This window comes from Melospiza melodia, unplaced genomic scaffold (genome assembly GCF_035770615.1).
Source record: "Melospiza melodia melodia isolate bMelMel2 unplaced genomic scaffold, bMelMel2.pri scaffold_46, whole genome shotgun sequence".
Taxonomy (NCBI): domain Eukaryota; kingdom Metazoa; phylum Chordata; class Aves; order Passeriformes; family Passerellidae; genus Melospiza; species Melospiza melodia.
Window position 1 is genome coordinate 2,789,172 of NW_026948783.1, and position 14,428 is coordinate 2,803,599.

General features: G+C 52.7%; 1 protein-coding gene across 1 annotated transcript; it reads left to right on the forward strand.

Moving 5' to 3' along the window:
* LOC134434728 (olfactory receptor 14C36-like) lies at positions 1–747 on the forward strand (the record flags this gene model as incomplete). The annotated part of the gene is made up of 1 exon (XM_063183352.1): positions 1–747. A coding segment is annotated over exon 1 (747 nt), but the record flags the coding sequence as incomplete, so codon positions are not given.
* Between the last annotated feature and the right edge of the window lie 13,681 nt (positions 748–14,428).

Here is a 14,428-nt window from a genome sequence, read left to right on the forward strand (position 1 = left end):
ATGTTCTTCTTCCTGCTCAACCTGGCCCTCAGCGCCCTGGGCTCCATCTGCACCACTGTCCCCAAAGCCATGCACAATTCCCTCTGGGACACCAGGGACATCTCCTGTGCAGGGTGTGCTGCACAGTTATTTCTGAGTTTCTTCTTCATCTCAGCAGAGTATTTCCTCCTGACTGTCATGTGCTACGACCGCTATGTGTCCATCTGCAAACCCCTGCACTACGGGACCCTCCTGGGCAGCAGAGCTTGTGCCCACATGGCAGCAGCTGCCTGGGCCATTGGCTTTCTCAATGCTCTCATGCTCATGGCCAATACATTTTCCCTCCCCCTTTGCAAGGGGAATGCCCTGGGACATTTCTTCTGTGAAATCCCTCAGATCCTCAAGCTCTCCTGTGCCAAATCATATCTTAGGGAACTTCGGCTTCTGGCTGTTAGTGCCTGTTTATTTTCTGGATCTTTTGTGTTCATTGTTTTCTCCTATGTGCAGATCTTCAGGACTGTGCTGAGGATCCCATCTGAGCAGGGACGGCACAAAGCCTTTTCCACCTGCCTCCCTCACCTGGCCGTGGTCTCTCTCTTCACCACCACTGCAGTGTTTTCTCACTTGAAACCCCCTTTGATCTTCTCCCCATCCCTGGATGTGACCCTGTCAGTTCTCTATTCAGTGGTGCCTCCAGCCCTGAACCCCCTCTTCTACAGCCTGAGGAACCAGGAGCTCAAGGCTGCAGTGTGGAAACTGATGACTGGATATTTTCATAAACATTAAACTGCTGGCCAATTTCTGCAAACCACTTGAAATAAAGTCATCTTTGATCCTTCTTTTTGGTTCATTTTGGAGGTTCTTTCTCTTTTTATTTTACTTTTTTAGTCTTGTCCACTAATAAATATAATTGTTTTTGCCATTTTTCATTTTGTTTCTCTTCACCTTCCCTGTGGCCACAGACTGTGTCAATGAGCTCTTGGTGCCTTTAAATTAACTAAAGGATCTACCAGCAGAGTTTTCACCAGAGGTGCCCCTCTTGCTGCCTTCTCTGGAGCTGCAGCAGCAATGTCTGTGTGCAGAGCTGGGGGCAGATCAGTGCTGGCCCAGCAGCTGTGCCCAGCAGCAGCAGCACTTGGTGTTGCCAGTGCTGCTGCCGTGGCCCTGCCCCGCTGCCCTGGTGGGCCTGGTGTTGCTGTAGGGCCTGAGTGCTCTCGGGGCTGGGCACAGTCCTGGGGGTGGCAGTGCTGGGGCTGCAGCAGTTACAGGCCATGGGCACTGCTGGGGCAGCGCTGACGCCTCAGCCCAGGCCCTGGGGGCTCCAGGCTCCTTGCCCAGGCTCTCTCAAGAACACGGCCAGGCCAATGCTCAGCACAGAAAGCCCCCGTGAGCAGCCCCAGGCTGGCCGTGGGCAGGCTGGGGGCAAACAGCATGGTTGGGGCTCTGCAAGGGCCCTTGGGGCAGATGGGAAGGAGCAGCAGAGCAGGGGCTGATCCATCCCCAGTGCACTGGACAGCCCAGGGCAGCATCCCAGAGCGTCCTGATGGAGCTGCCAACAACATCCCCCCTCTGCAGCCCTGGCCTCTCCCCCAGCTCACACTGGTGCCCCATCCTTGCAGGCACAGACACAGCAGCACGGGATCAGCAGCCCCTGTTTGCTGTGCACAGAGCAGGCAGGAGCACCCCCATGCTGTTGCTGTGGGGACATGAACCTGAGGGAGCACAAATGCCATCAGCCCCTGGGGCCAGCAAGGGCTGGGGGACACAAGGGAAACCACTCAGCTTTGTCCTGGCCTCTGCAGTCAGCCAGAAAATTTGTTCCCATCAGCTGGGAGTTTCCTGTCCCACTGCAGACGCTGTTGCTCAGAGCCAGGGCTGCCTGGCAGCCACCCCCAAACTGCCCTCAGCATTTCCTTGGCTTCATCTTTGCTTTCTTTACTCTCCCTGATACAAATTTCTACCTCTTGCCCACCCCTGTTCCCTCCCCTGCAAACAGCCCATCCCTGTTTGCCCTTTCCTCTCTGGCCCCACTCCCCATTGCAGTTCCTGACTTGCCCCCATGGGAACGTCCCTTGGGCAGCAGGATCATCCTACAAGTGATGCAGGAATTGTCTTCAGGCTCCTGCATTGCCTGGTGCTGCTCCCTTGCCAGAGGCACCCCAGGCCAGAGGGACACATCTGGGCTGCTGTGTCTGCCTCTGGGGCTCCCTGTTCTGGGCAGTGAGGAGGAGCTGCAGAGGCTCTGCAGGACTGACAGGATGGGCTTTGGGGCTGCCAGGAGAACCTGGGCTGCTGTAGCTTCTGAAGAGGGGGCCCAGGTCTCATCCTGCAACTACTCCAAGGGTGGTTTCAGAGAATCCCAGAATCAGCAAGGTTGGAAGAGGCCATGGAGATCAAGTCCAACCTGTGCCCTGACACCACCTTGTCTCCCTGGGCCTCCTCTCCTCCAGGGTAAACAACTTCAGCTCCCTCAGCCGCTCCTCACAACTCTTGTGTTCTAGACACCTCCCAAGCCTTGTTGCCCTTCTCTGGACACGCTCCAGCCCCTCCATGTCCTTCCTAAATTGGGGGCCCAGAACTAGACACAGCACTCGAGGTGCTGCCCAACCAGTGCTGAGCACAGGGGAAGAATCCCTGCCCTGCTCCTGCTGGCCACACCATTCCTGATCCAGGCCAGGAGCCATTGGCCTTCTTGGCCATCTGGGCACACTGCTGGCTCCTGTCCAGCCTGCTTTTCATCAGTCCCTGCAGGTCCCTTTCTGCCTGACTGCTCTCCAGCCCCTCTGTCTGCCTGACTGCTCTCCAGCCCCACAGCACCTCAGGGGTTGTTGTGGCTAAAGGGCAGGACCCGGCACTTGGACTTTTTAAACCTCACCTTGTTGGATTTGGTTCCTGGATCCAGCCTTTCCAGGGCTATTGGAAAAAAAAGGCTCCCAATATTACCAGTTATGTAGTGCCTGGGCCGGTCTGACCCTCGCTGCTGGGCCAAAGGCAGCAAATGTGGTGTATCACCCCAGAGATACCTTGGCTTGCTGGTGGTTGCAGCTGGGCACTGAACAAGTCCAGGCTTGTTAAGAACCCCGTTTACCTCAGGAGGAATAGCTTCAGGCGATGGTGAAGAGAAAAAGGAGGGGATTCTGCTGGAGGGTTTAATGTCCAGAGGTTTATTCCATGGTTACAGAGGTCTGAATGTGAGGAACTGCTCCAACAGAACTATGCCGCATGGTCTGATCGCCTTTTTAAGCTCAGGGACAGGGGGAGGGGAGGTACAGGTGAGCCACCAACCAGGTGAGAGGGGCAGGGTCTCAGGGGAAGATGACACCGAGAAAGGCCAATGACCTCTGGGCATAGGGGCATCCTTTGAACTTGACCAACCACACGACGCCTTGCTGGAATGTTAAGCCTGATTGACAGGACTCACTCAGCATGGGGGCAAGGGGGAAGGGAGAGAGGTATAGGCACACTTGGGGAAATGACCTGGAAGGCCAAAATGGGACACTACAGCACACCACAACACAGGGCCTTGTGCACAGCCCTCCTACCCTACAGCAGATCTACACTCACACAGCTTGGTGACACCATGCATCCATGAGTCCCTGGAATGTCCCAATAGTCTCCATGATTCCATGAGGCCTCCCAGTGTCACGTTGTCCCTTTGGTTCCATGGGACCCCTTGTTGTCACAAAGTCCCTTGGATCCTTGTGCCCTGCAGTGTCACAATAGCACTGTGGTCCCTCAAGGCCCCACAGTGTCACAATTGATCCTTGGTTCCATGAGGTCTGGCAGTGCAGCAATGCTCTCCTTGTTTCCACAGCGACACAGTGGCCTCTTGGTCCCAAGGGCCACCATGGTGTCAAACATGTTTCCTTCATTCCATCTGTCCCTGTGGAGCAGCCCTGGCCCCTTGGTTCCATGGGGCCCTGCTGTGTCACAATGGCCCCATCATGACACCAGGTCCTGCTCTGTCACTATGTTCTGCATGGTTCCACAAGGCCCTGCAGTGTCACAATGGACTCTTGTTTTCCCAGGGCCCTGCAGGGTCACAATCATCGGAGAATCAATCAGGCTGCAAAAGACCTTGGAGAGCATCAAGTCCAACCTGGGACCCAACACCATCTTGTTACCCAGACCACGGTACTGAGTGCCACATTCAGTATTTCCTTAAACACATCCAGGGACGCTGATTCATCCACCTACCTGGGCAGCCCATTCCAATGCCCAACCACCCTTTCTGTGAAGAATTATTTCTTAATGTCCAGCCTAAACATCCCCTGGTTCAGCTGAAGGCTGTCTCTTCTTGTCCTGTCACTGTTCCCAAGGAAAAGAGCCCAACTCCCACCTGGCTGCACCCTCCTGTCAGGAAGTTGTAGAGAGTGATGAGGTCTCCCCTGAGCCTCCTCTTCTCCAGGATAAAGAGCCCCAGCAGCTCCCTCAGCTGCTCCTTACAGGACTCGTTTTCCAGATCCCTCACCAGCCTTGCTGCCCTTCTCTGGACACGCTCCAGCCCCTCCATGGCCTTCCTAAATTGGGGAGCAAAGAACTGGACACAGCACTCGAGGTGCTGCCCAACCAGTGCTGAGCACAGGGGAAGAATCACTGCCCTGGTCCTTCTGGACGCACCATTTCTGATCCACAGGAGTTCCAAGGGTTAGGGATAGGGGTATAGTGGGGTTAGGTTAGGGAAATGGTGGGGAGGGGATAGGGACAAAGTGTGATTGATTGTCAGCCATGGAGGGTCTTGATCTTCATATCTAGTCAGACTGCATTAGAAGGAACTGGGGGCCAATATCAACTGGGGATTGCTGATACCAACTTATAAACAGGAACACAGGACAAAACAGTAATCTCTGCATTGTTTTCAATACAGTATATTCACTTTGAATACACTTTTGTAATCCGTCTAATTAACAGTAGAATAAAAATCTTGCATTATTTTCAAGGGATTTTCTTTTTTGTGTGATTTGAACAAACATTTAAGAACTTTTCCAAATAAATTCCTGAACAGCTCAAGAGAGAAGAGGCCTTTGGAGTAATAAAATCCATCAGCAACCTCCAAGTGGATGAGGATCCATCCCCATCAAAGCAGCAATGAACAGAAATGGGCACAGCTTTGTGGCTGCCCCAGCTTTGACATGGGCCCTGGGCCTGGAGAAGGAGCAGCTCTTGAGGGCCCCAAGGCTCTTGTGCTGCCCTGGGTAGATGGGATGGCAGCAGAGCTCTCAGCACCTCAGCCCAAGGGGAGCAGGGCAGCCAGGGAGCCTCCTTTGGCCTTGGCCAAGCACCTTCCCACATGGCTGGGGCTGAGTCCTGTGGCAGCTGCAGCTGCTGCTGTGCCCTTGCCAGGGGCTGAGGCCGTGGGGCAGTGCCCAGAGCAGCCTGGCCTGAGCAGAGCTGTGGGGCCAGAGCCAGCTGGGCTGGGCTGGGGAGAGGCCCTTGGTGCTGCCCAGAGCTCAGGGCAGCTGGCAGAGCTTGCAGGGAGCTGGGCTGGGCTCAGAGAGCCTGGCCCAGAAACCATCAGTGTCCATCTCAGCCTGGCTGAGCGTGCAGGGGCCAAGAAGAGCAGCCCAGGGTCTACAAGTTCTCTTTGTGGGAGCTGAGCTTGTGAGCCTCTGAGCCCTGCCAAGTGCTGGGGCTGCACCTCCAGCTCCAGAGATGTGATAGATGGGAGCAGGGACAAATAATTCCTGCTGGATTGTTTCTTGCGTTTGCTTATACAGGTGACCTGGAGTCATATGTAGATGAGCTGTTTTGTTTCAGATAACTTGGGTAAATTGATAGGAATAATATTTTTTGCTGAAAATAATAATTCACACATAATACACAATAAGAAAGAAATGACACATAATCAGAAGAGCATCTGAGTTTTTGAGAGTGTGAGACTCACTGATGTTCCAACAGTCAAGCCTGTTCACATACTTTCCTCAGGGCTTCCTTGAGATGAGAGGTGACCGCCAGAGGCCAAGGCCAGCCAGAGCTCTCTGTCCTGGCAGCTTTTGTCTGGGACAACCCTTGCATACAGGGAATTTTCGAGGGGAGTATCAATTTTGGCTGTGGGCACCTGGAAGGACAAATGGTTCTTTTTCATAGGAAAGAAAAGCACTGGGCTCCAGTTCTCCAGGGGCTGAGGAGAGGCAGCCCTCAACATTCCAAGATCAGCTGGGCCTGTCAAGTGGGCTCTGGGTGGCCAATCCAGCCAGATCTGTTCCATGTTCCCTTGGTTTCATGGTGCTCTGCTGTATCACAATGTTCTCCTTGCTTCTGCAGTGTCAGAGTGGCCCCATGCTTCCAAGAGGCCCTGCAGAATCACAGTGGCCCTTTGGTTCCCTGGGGCCCTACAGTGTCACAATGGTCTCCATGATTCTATGGGGCCTTGCAATGCCACAATGCTCTCCATTGATCCCTGGTGCCCTGCAGAATCACAACAGTCCTTTGGCTCCACAAGGGCCTGAAATGCAGCAATGGCCTCTTGGTTCCACAAAGCCCTGCTGCTTCACATGGGCCCCTTGGGACCATGCAACCCAACAGAGCCACAATGATGTCCTTGGTTCCACGAGGCCACACAGTGTCACAATGGTCCCTTGGATCCATGAGGCCCTGAAATGCCACCATGGTTCCACAGGAAGTAAAGCATGGAGCCCCAGTCTTCCAGGAGCTGATAAACAGCAGCCACTAGAGGCCAAGGCCAGCCAGATCTGTCTGTCCTGGCAGCTTTCATCTGGGAGCAAAAGAATAAATATCTTGTATCTCAGATATAACTATTCTGTATCTCAGATTTACGGGATTTTGGGGGAAGAATCCCAATTTCAGCCCATGAGCACCTGGATGAGAAGGCCAGTTCTTTCTCTCAGGAAGGAAAGGACAGAGCCCCAGTGTTTCCAGGGCAGATTGGAGGCAACCACCAGAGGCCAAATTGAGCCAGGCCTGTCTGTCCTTGCAGCTTTTGTCCACGAGAAACCCTTGCATGTAGGGAACTTGGAAGAAGTACCAATTTTGTCCGGAGCTGTGAGCAGAGACTGAGGGAGCTGGGCTTGTCCAGCCTGGAGCAGGGAAGGCTGAGGGACTCATCATCCCAGCCTGGCAGTGCCAGCAAGGAGCTGATGGAAAACACAGAGCCAGGCTCTGCACCAGGGGTCCTGGTGGGAGACAAAAGCCAATGGATGGAAGGGGAAAGAGGGGAGATCAGCCAGGACAGGAGGAGATGAAATGAGTCAGGTTGGTTTTAGCACTTCCTCAACACCAAGAGCAGCCTAAACTCCCTTCTCCATCCACCACTGACAGCTTTGCAAATCAGGAATTGTTCGAGCTGTTCTGTCCTCACTCCGGGACAAGAATCCTGATACAAGAACTTCATTGTGTTTATATGCATCAGAGAACCATGTTTGTGTGAAATAAATTTTATTATGGAAATCACTTGTGAACGGTGGACTCATCAGACCCTGCTGGGACATTGCACATGGCTCAGGGAAGAGTTTGTAATTGTGTGATTGTTATTTTAATTGTGTGATTGTTATTAAAATGTATCCTGTTCATCTGTGGTCTGTTGACTAGGTCCAGTGTGGAGTGGAAGGAGCTCAGATTTGCACAAGGCTGCTCTGAGTCCCAGTGCTTGGATGGGGGAAATGGTGGGGTTGGGGTAGGGACAGAGTCTGGTTGATTGTCAGCCATGAAGGGTCTTGATTTTCATATCCATTCAAACTGCATGAGGAGGTACAGGGATTCAGTCTGAACATTGCACATGTCAATGAATTACTAGTGAAAAAAAAATTATAGGACCTAAAAAAATATTTTCTTGCTGTCTTTTTAATCTCAGGGTAATCACATTGAATAGGCTTCTGAAATCTGACTAATCAACCACAAAAGATTAGAACACTTAAATCAAATGACTCCCAGAGGCTCGGGTTTTTCAGGTGTTCTGAATGTTAATGAGCCCTGGGAGACTGAATTCCTGCACTGAAGAGCTGAAGGCTGAACAAGCTTTTGGAGCAGGAAAATTCAGCAGCAGCCTCCAAGGTGCTGAGGATGTCAGCAGCCCCCACTGAGGCCATCCCTGCCCAGAGACCGTGGGGGAATGGGCAGACAAGGAGAGCGTCCCTGGGGCTGGGGCAGCACAACTCAGAGGCACCAGCAGCTCCAGCTGGGAAATGGAGTGTGGAATGGGGCTGGGAAAGCCCTGCCTGGGCTGTGCCCAGCAGGACAGTCAAGCCCTGACTGCCATCTCCCAAAACAACTCACTCAAGGAGACATTTAAAAGAAATCACAATTGTCTGTGTCTTCTGATTTGGATTCACTGGAGAAATACTATCAAGAGATTCTCCAGACCTCAAAAGAGGAAAACAGCCTTTACTGGGAACTTTAGAAATTCAGAGAAATTTTGGCAAAAGGTTTAATACAACATTCAATCAACAAGAAACACTTCTCAAACCATTACCTTGGCCCATTCAACTTCACAAACTCTAAGCCTGTTGCATTTTAAGTTAATAAAAATTTGCAAGAAGAGGGAATTAGAAAGAGGAAAATAAAAATAAGGTTTAGAGAAGCACAGACAGAGTTACCAACTCCTGGATTCCAGCACAGTTCAGATGGAAATTCCAAGAGAAGGTAGGGCCAAGATGTGTGCTTGCCTTGTGGTCAGCCTTAAATACCCCTTGGTCTCCCTGGGCCCTTCCCCCAGGTGGGACTTGGGCTCATCTGGTCCCTCAGGAGCTGGGCTGGGGCTGCAGAGGTGGCTGTGGAGCATTGCCTGTGCTGTGCCAGGGACTGGCAGCCACTGCTGGGCTGGGATAGAGGCTCTGGGGGGATTGGGGTTCAAGGGTAGGGCAGGGCTGGCGTTCCAGGGCAAGGCAAGGCTGGACCTGCCCCTTACTGCCTGACACATGAAATGTTTGTAGCCAACAATCTCCTCCAGTCTGTCACAACAGGGAATGTTGGAGGTGGAACCCAAATTTGGCCATGGGCACCTGGAGGAGAAGGACAGTTCTTTTCCATAGCACAGATCCCCAGTGTTTGGAAGGCAGGTGAGAGCCTCACTAGTCCAAGGCCAGCCAGACTTATCAGGAATGGCAGATTTTGTCTGAGAGCAGTCTTTAGATTTATGGAATTTTGGAGGTAGAATCTCAATCTCAGCCATTGGCACCTTTCTTTCCCATAGAAAGGAAAGCATGGAGCCTTCCCCTGTGTTTCGGGAGCAGATGGGAGGTGATCCTTGAGAAACCACTTCCAGAAAGACTTGTCCTGGCAATATTTCTATGGAAACAATCTTTGGAAATAAGGATATTTGTAGGTGAAATCCCAATTCTGGACATGGGTGCCTGGAGGAGAATGACAGATCTTTTCCATAGGAAGGTAAGAATGGAGCCCCAGTGTCATAGCAGCAGATGAGAAGAGACCCTCAACATGCCAAGGTCAGCTGGACCAGTCAGGCAGTCCATGGGAGGCCAAACCAGCCAGACCTGTTCTGTGTTCCCTTGGTTTTATGGTGCCCCGTATTTTCTCAATGGCCACTTGATTCCATACAGTCCCTCAATGACCCTGGGGGTCCCAGCAATTCCATGAGGCCTTGCAGTGTCACAATGGTCTCCGTGGTTCCCCAGGCCCCACAATGTCATATGACTCCTCTGTTCCATGAGCCCTGCAATGTCACAATGGACCTTTGGACCCTGGAGGTTTGCAGTGTCACAATGGTCTCCTTTGGCTACACAATGTCTCAATGGACCATTGATGAAAGGAGGCCCTTCTGTGTCACCCTGGAGCTTTGGTTCCATGCGGCCCTGCAGTGTCACAAAAACCTCTTGGTTTCATGAGGCCCCACAGTATCACCATGGTCCTCTAGGTTCTGTGGGGACTCCCAGGGCCACAATGGTCTCACTGGTTCCATGAGTCCTCTCAGTTTCACAATGGTCTCCATGATTCCATGAGTCTCCTCAGTGTCACAATGATCTCCTTGGTTCCATGGTGCCCAATGGTGTCACAATGGCCCCTTTGTTCCATGAGGCTGTGAAGTGTCTTAATGGTCTCTCCATGGTTCCATGAGGCCTTGAAACATCACAATGGACCTTTGACTCCATTGAGTATTGCAGTGTCACAATGGCCCCTTGGTTCCATAACACCCCAAAGTGTCCCAATGGTCTCCATGTCTCCATGAGGCCCCGTGGTGTCACAATGGACCCTTGGTTTGATGGGGCCTCTCAGTGTCACAATGATTCCTACACTCCATGGAGCCACACAGTGTCAGTACAGCCCCCTCAGTTCCATGAAGCCCAGAAATGTCACAGTGGTCTCCATGGATTCCATGAGATACCACATTGTCAGATTGGTCCCTTGGTGTCACAGGGCCCCACAGTGTCACAATGGTCCCTTGGTTCCATGGGCCCTGCGCTGCTGCATTCCCCCCTCCCCTTCTCAGGCCACCCTGCCAGCTGAGAAATGATCCTTGGGCCTGGGCCTTGGCCAACAGCCCCTGGGCTCAGCTCCTCTGCAGCTAAAACACTGTCTGCTCCAGGCACTGCTGCTGCCCAACCAGCTCCTGGTTTCTGGAGGATCAGCCCTGGGAACTGTTTTTGTTCCCTCAGTGGCATAACATCCCTGTTCTCACACTGCCAAAGAAAGCTGTTGGTGCCAAGTGCGGCCAGGATGAACCACTGCTGGGACTGAAGCCTGTCTCTTGGGGCCTCGTAAACAACGCTCCAAAAGGAGCCCTTGGAGCTCTCCTGGGCCAGCGACTCCCTCTGAGTGGGGCCTGTCCCAGCCGGGAACTCTCCCGTTTGCTGCACTCGGGGATCCTGAACAGCCACAGAGCCTGGGCCGATCCCCCCACTCCTCCAGGCTCAACCCTTCACCCACTGGGGAGATGCCAAAGCATCCACAGGGAGCATTCCCTGCCCTCAGGGGAATTTCTCACAGGTGCCTTGCACTGACTCTTGGTGTCTGTGTGTACACAGGAGTGCCTGTGCTGGGGAAATGTGGCAGAAATGCTCCTTTCTGAGGAGTTGGAGTGCCTTGAATAGCTGAGTCAGTCCGGCCTGTAGGTAAGGTAAAGTCATGAAGTCTCAGCTAAGTCAAGTGCTGCTAAGAGTTGTTCTTTTGCTAAGTTGTTATGTTTAATATAACTTATAAGCTAAGTTGAATATTGTGAAGTGTAATTCCTATGTTAAATTTCTAACATAGGTTTTCAGTTAGGTTAAATACTGTTAAGTGCTTTTCTTTTGCTAAATTGTGAACTTGACTGTATCAGTTAAATATAAGGTATAAGATAAGTCCTGTTAAGCTTGAGGTCTGTTAAGCTTTTAAGCCATATTCCTTTTATCCATGCCCTTACTGTGCTTGTGTCACACACACAGACAGGGACAGTTCTGGGTTCATTTCTGGTTTGATTGCCTGGATTATGTTTGGTTTTGTTGTTGCTTTGTTTCTTTCATGTGCCTGAAGTGTCCACTCAGGTGTAGAGTGACTCTTGGCAAGGAACTTTGTGCCGTGTCCCTTAATATTAAATCTGGTTTTTGCTGATCCCTTGCTGGGGATTTTTTCAGCGCTCTCAAGCCCTCGTTCATGATAGTGAAGGAGCCCTGGCCCAGGCTCTGGCCCTGGGGGACACGGGGACGCTGCCGGGGGTCCCTGTCCCCCTGTGCAACCCCCAGGGCCCTGGCCCCCTGTCCCCGTGTCAGGCTCTGGGGTTGATCTCGTGGAACATCCTCTGGGGGAGGCTGCGGGGCCGGGGGCGGGGGGACCTGGGGGGACAGGGGACCCTGCTGTGCATGAGCAGTGTTGGACTGCTCTGGGAGGAACTGTGAGGGGGGCCGGGGCAGAGTGACCTCCCCAGTGACCTCACACAGCCCCTGTGTGTCACACTGCCCCTGTGATGTCACACAGCCCCTGTGATGTCACACTGCCCCTGTGATGTCACACAGCCCCTGTGATGTCATAGAACCACCTGTCATGTCACATCGCCTCCTGTGATGTCACATAGCTATCTCTGTAATATCATACTACCCCTGTGACATCACAACGCCCACCTTGATGTCACATGGACATCTCTGTGATGTCATACTGCCCCTTTGATGTCACAAAGCCTCCAGACGTGACACAAAGCCCATGTGATATCACAGAGCCAACTCTATGATGTCACCCTGTGATGTCATACAGCAGTGCTGCAATGTCACAGAAGACTTCTATGTCACAAAGTTACACTGTGATTTCACAGTCTGATCTGTGATGTCACAGCCTCCTCTATGATATGTTGCAGCCACCTGGTGATGTCACAACCCACTCTCTGATGCCACAGAGCCACCCTCTATGATGGCACACTCTGCTCTATGGCATTTCACCCTACTCTGTGACATCACAGCCAGTTCTGTGATCTCATAGAACACTCAAGAACTCAGTGACATTGAAACACTGAAGTTTCTTGTACTTTGAAGAGATCGCTTTCAGGGACACAAATGAGAAAGTGTCCCCAGGTTCCAGGTAGAGCACAACACTGGAGGCAGTGATGGAAGCTGCAGACAAACAAGGCAAAGGTGTCTCTGATGCTGAGCAAAACCTGGCTGTGTTTCAGGAATGCAAAGGGCCAAGGCCTGAGCCCCAGCCCCTGGCCAGGCACATCTTGTTCCTCCCTCCTTGCTCAGGGCTCTTCCCGGCATGGGCACTGGCATGTGGGGATGTGCAATGCCAAGGGCAGGAGCATGGGGCGGCCCCTGCCAGGCTGCTGAGCAGGGACAAGGAGGCAATGAGGCCCCAGCCCTGCAAGGGTCACTTGTCCCCTCGTGGCCTCAGGCCCAGGCCCAGCAGCCATGGCCAAAGTGCTGCCCAAGTTGGCTCTGACAGGGCTGTCTTGCAGCTGCTGCCCATCCCTGTGCCCTGTGCAGCCCAGGCTGTCCCACGGTGTCCCTGCCCTGCGCCTCTGTCCCTGCAGGCTGTCGGCATCCCCCGGCTGCCCCACCTGGCTGGGCCCTTCCTTTGCTGACAGCTCTGCCTCCTGCCTGCCTCTGCCTGCCCACACAGAGCCTTGAGCTGCTCCAGGTTCCTGCTGGGGATGTGGGGCACCACAGCCCTGCCCTGGCAGGGAAATTCCTTTCTCCTGGTGTCCAGTCTGGGCCTCCCTATGTTCCTTTGGTGCCACTTTTTCCTTTTCATGCTTATATCCTCCATGAAGAAAAGCTCCAGAATCTGTGGAACCACCCTTCCATTCCTCCCAGGCTACTCCTGTTCTGTCCTCAGTCTCCACACCACTGAGCCCAGAGCCCTCAGCCTCTCCCTGATGCTTATGTGATGAGGCCTCCAAACCCCATCTTGAGAGATTTTTGTGTCCTCTCCAAGGTCTGTGAAAATGGAGAGGCAGTGGTTAAGGGTATTTTCTCTCAAATCTTGCCAAGACAGAAAAAGGGTCAATATCTTTAAACTGAATGAGGATGGATTTACATTTGTTAGAAGGAGGAAATATTTTACAATTATAAGAAAGTGTATTTCCAGAGAAGACGATGCCCAATCCCAGGAATTGTCCAAGAGCAGGACTTTTGTGCAACCTGACCCACTGAAACCCTCTCATCCCTAAGGACAGAATTCCCGTGCTCGGTGTTCTCTGATGTGCTGGGTGCCCTCACAAGGCTTCTGGCCAGAATGTCTGCTGAGGGCAGCCAGGCTGCTGCAGGGGCAGTGACCTCACAGCCATCGCCATGGCAGCCCTGTCCCCTGGGCCTGGCTCTGCCCTTTCCTCTGCCCCTGCCTTGGCTCTGCTGCCATGAAGAGTCTTGTCATTAATATCTTGTCCTCAAGGTGCTGGGGCCAGTGGCTTCCCAGTCAGGCTCCTGGGGCAGAAGTGGCTTTTCAGAGCCCAGCCAGGAATGAGCCCTGAGGCAGCAGCTCTGCAGTGGTGGCCACCAGGCCGGATTGCCAAGGGAGGCTTCTGGCCATGGCCTGCAAGCAGCTGCTGCTGCCAAGGTGCCTTTGGTGCCTCAGGCTCTCCCTGGCACAGCTCCCAGCACGGCACTCTGCCCTTGTGCCCGAACCCTTCCCTATGCTGGGGCTGGTCTAGTGTTTTTCCTGCAGTGGGACCTGCCCTGCTGATTGCACAGGAAAGGCAGTTCCTGCTGGAGCAGGAGGCTCTGCCTGCAATGGGCTCCAACAACTCCAGCAAGGCCCTGCTGACTTCAAAACTGCTTCTTAGAGCACTATATTCTAATAATGGTTATAGCTCCTGAACTGTGGAGTAAATAACTGTGCTAGTGATCTTTCCATCTGACCATGATCAGAATCAGCTAGAGCCATATTTATATAAATTTAACTGGGATTCCATTATTAATCCTGTGGGACAAATTTGGTTAAAGTTCAATTCCATCTGTCCAATATTTTACATATAAATCTTTGAAAAATTCTGGGGCTAGGATTGCATCCAGCCACTTACAGTCTCCTCTCTTAGAAGGAATTTTAGAAGTCTGGGGGCCCTGCAGGGTTCTGA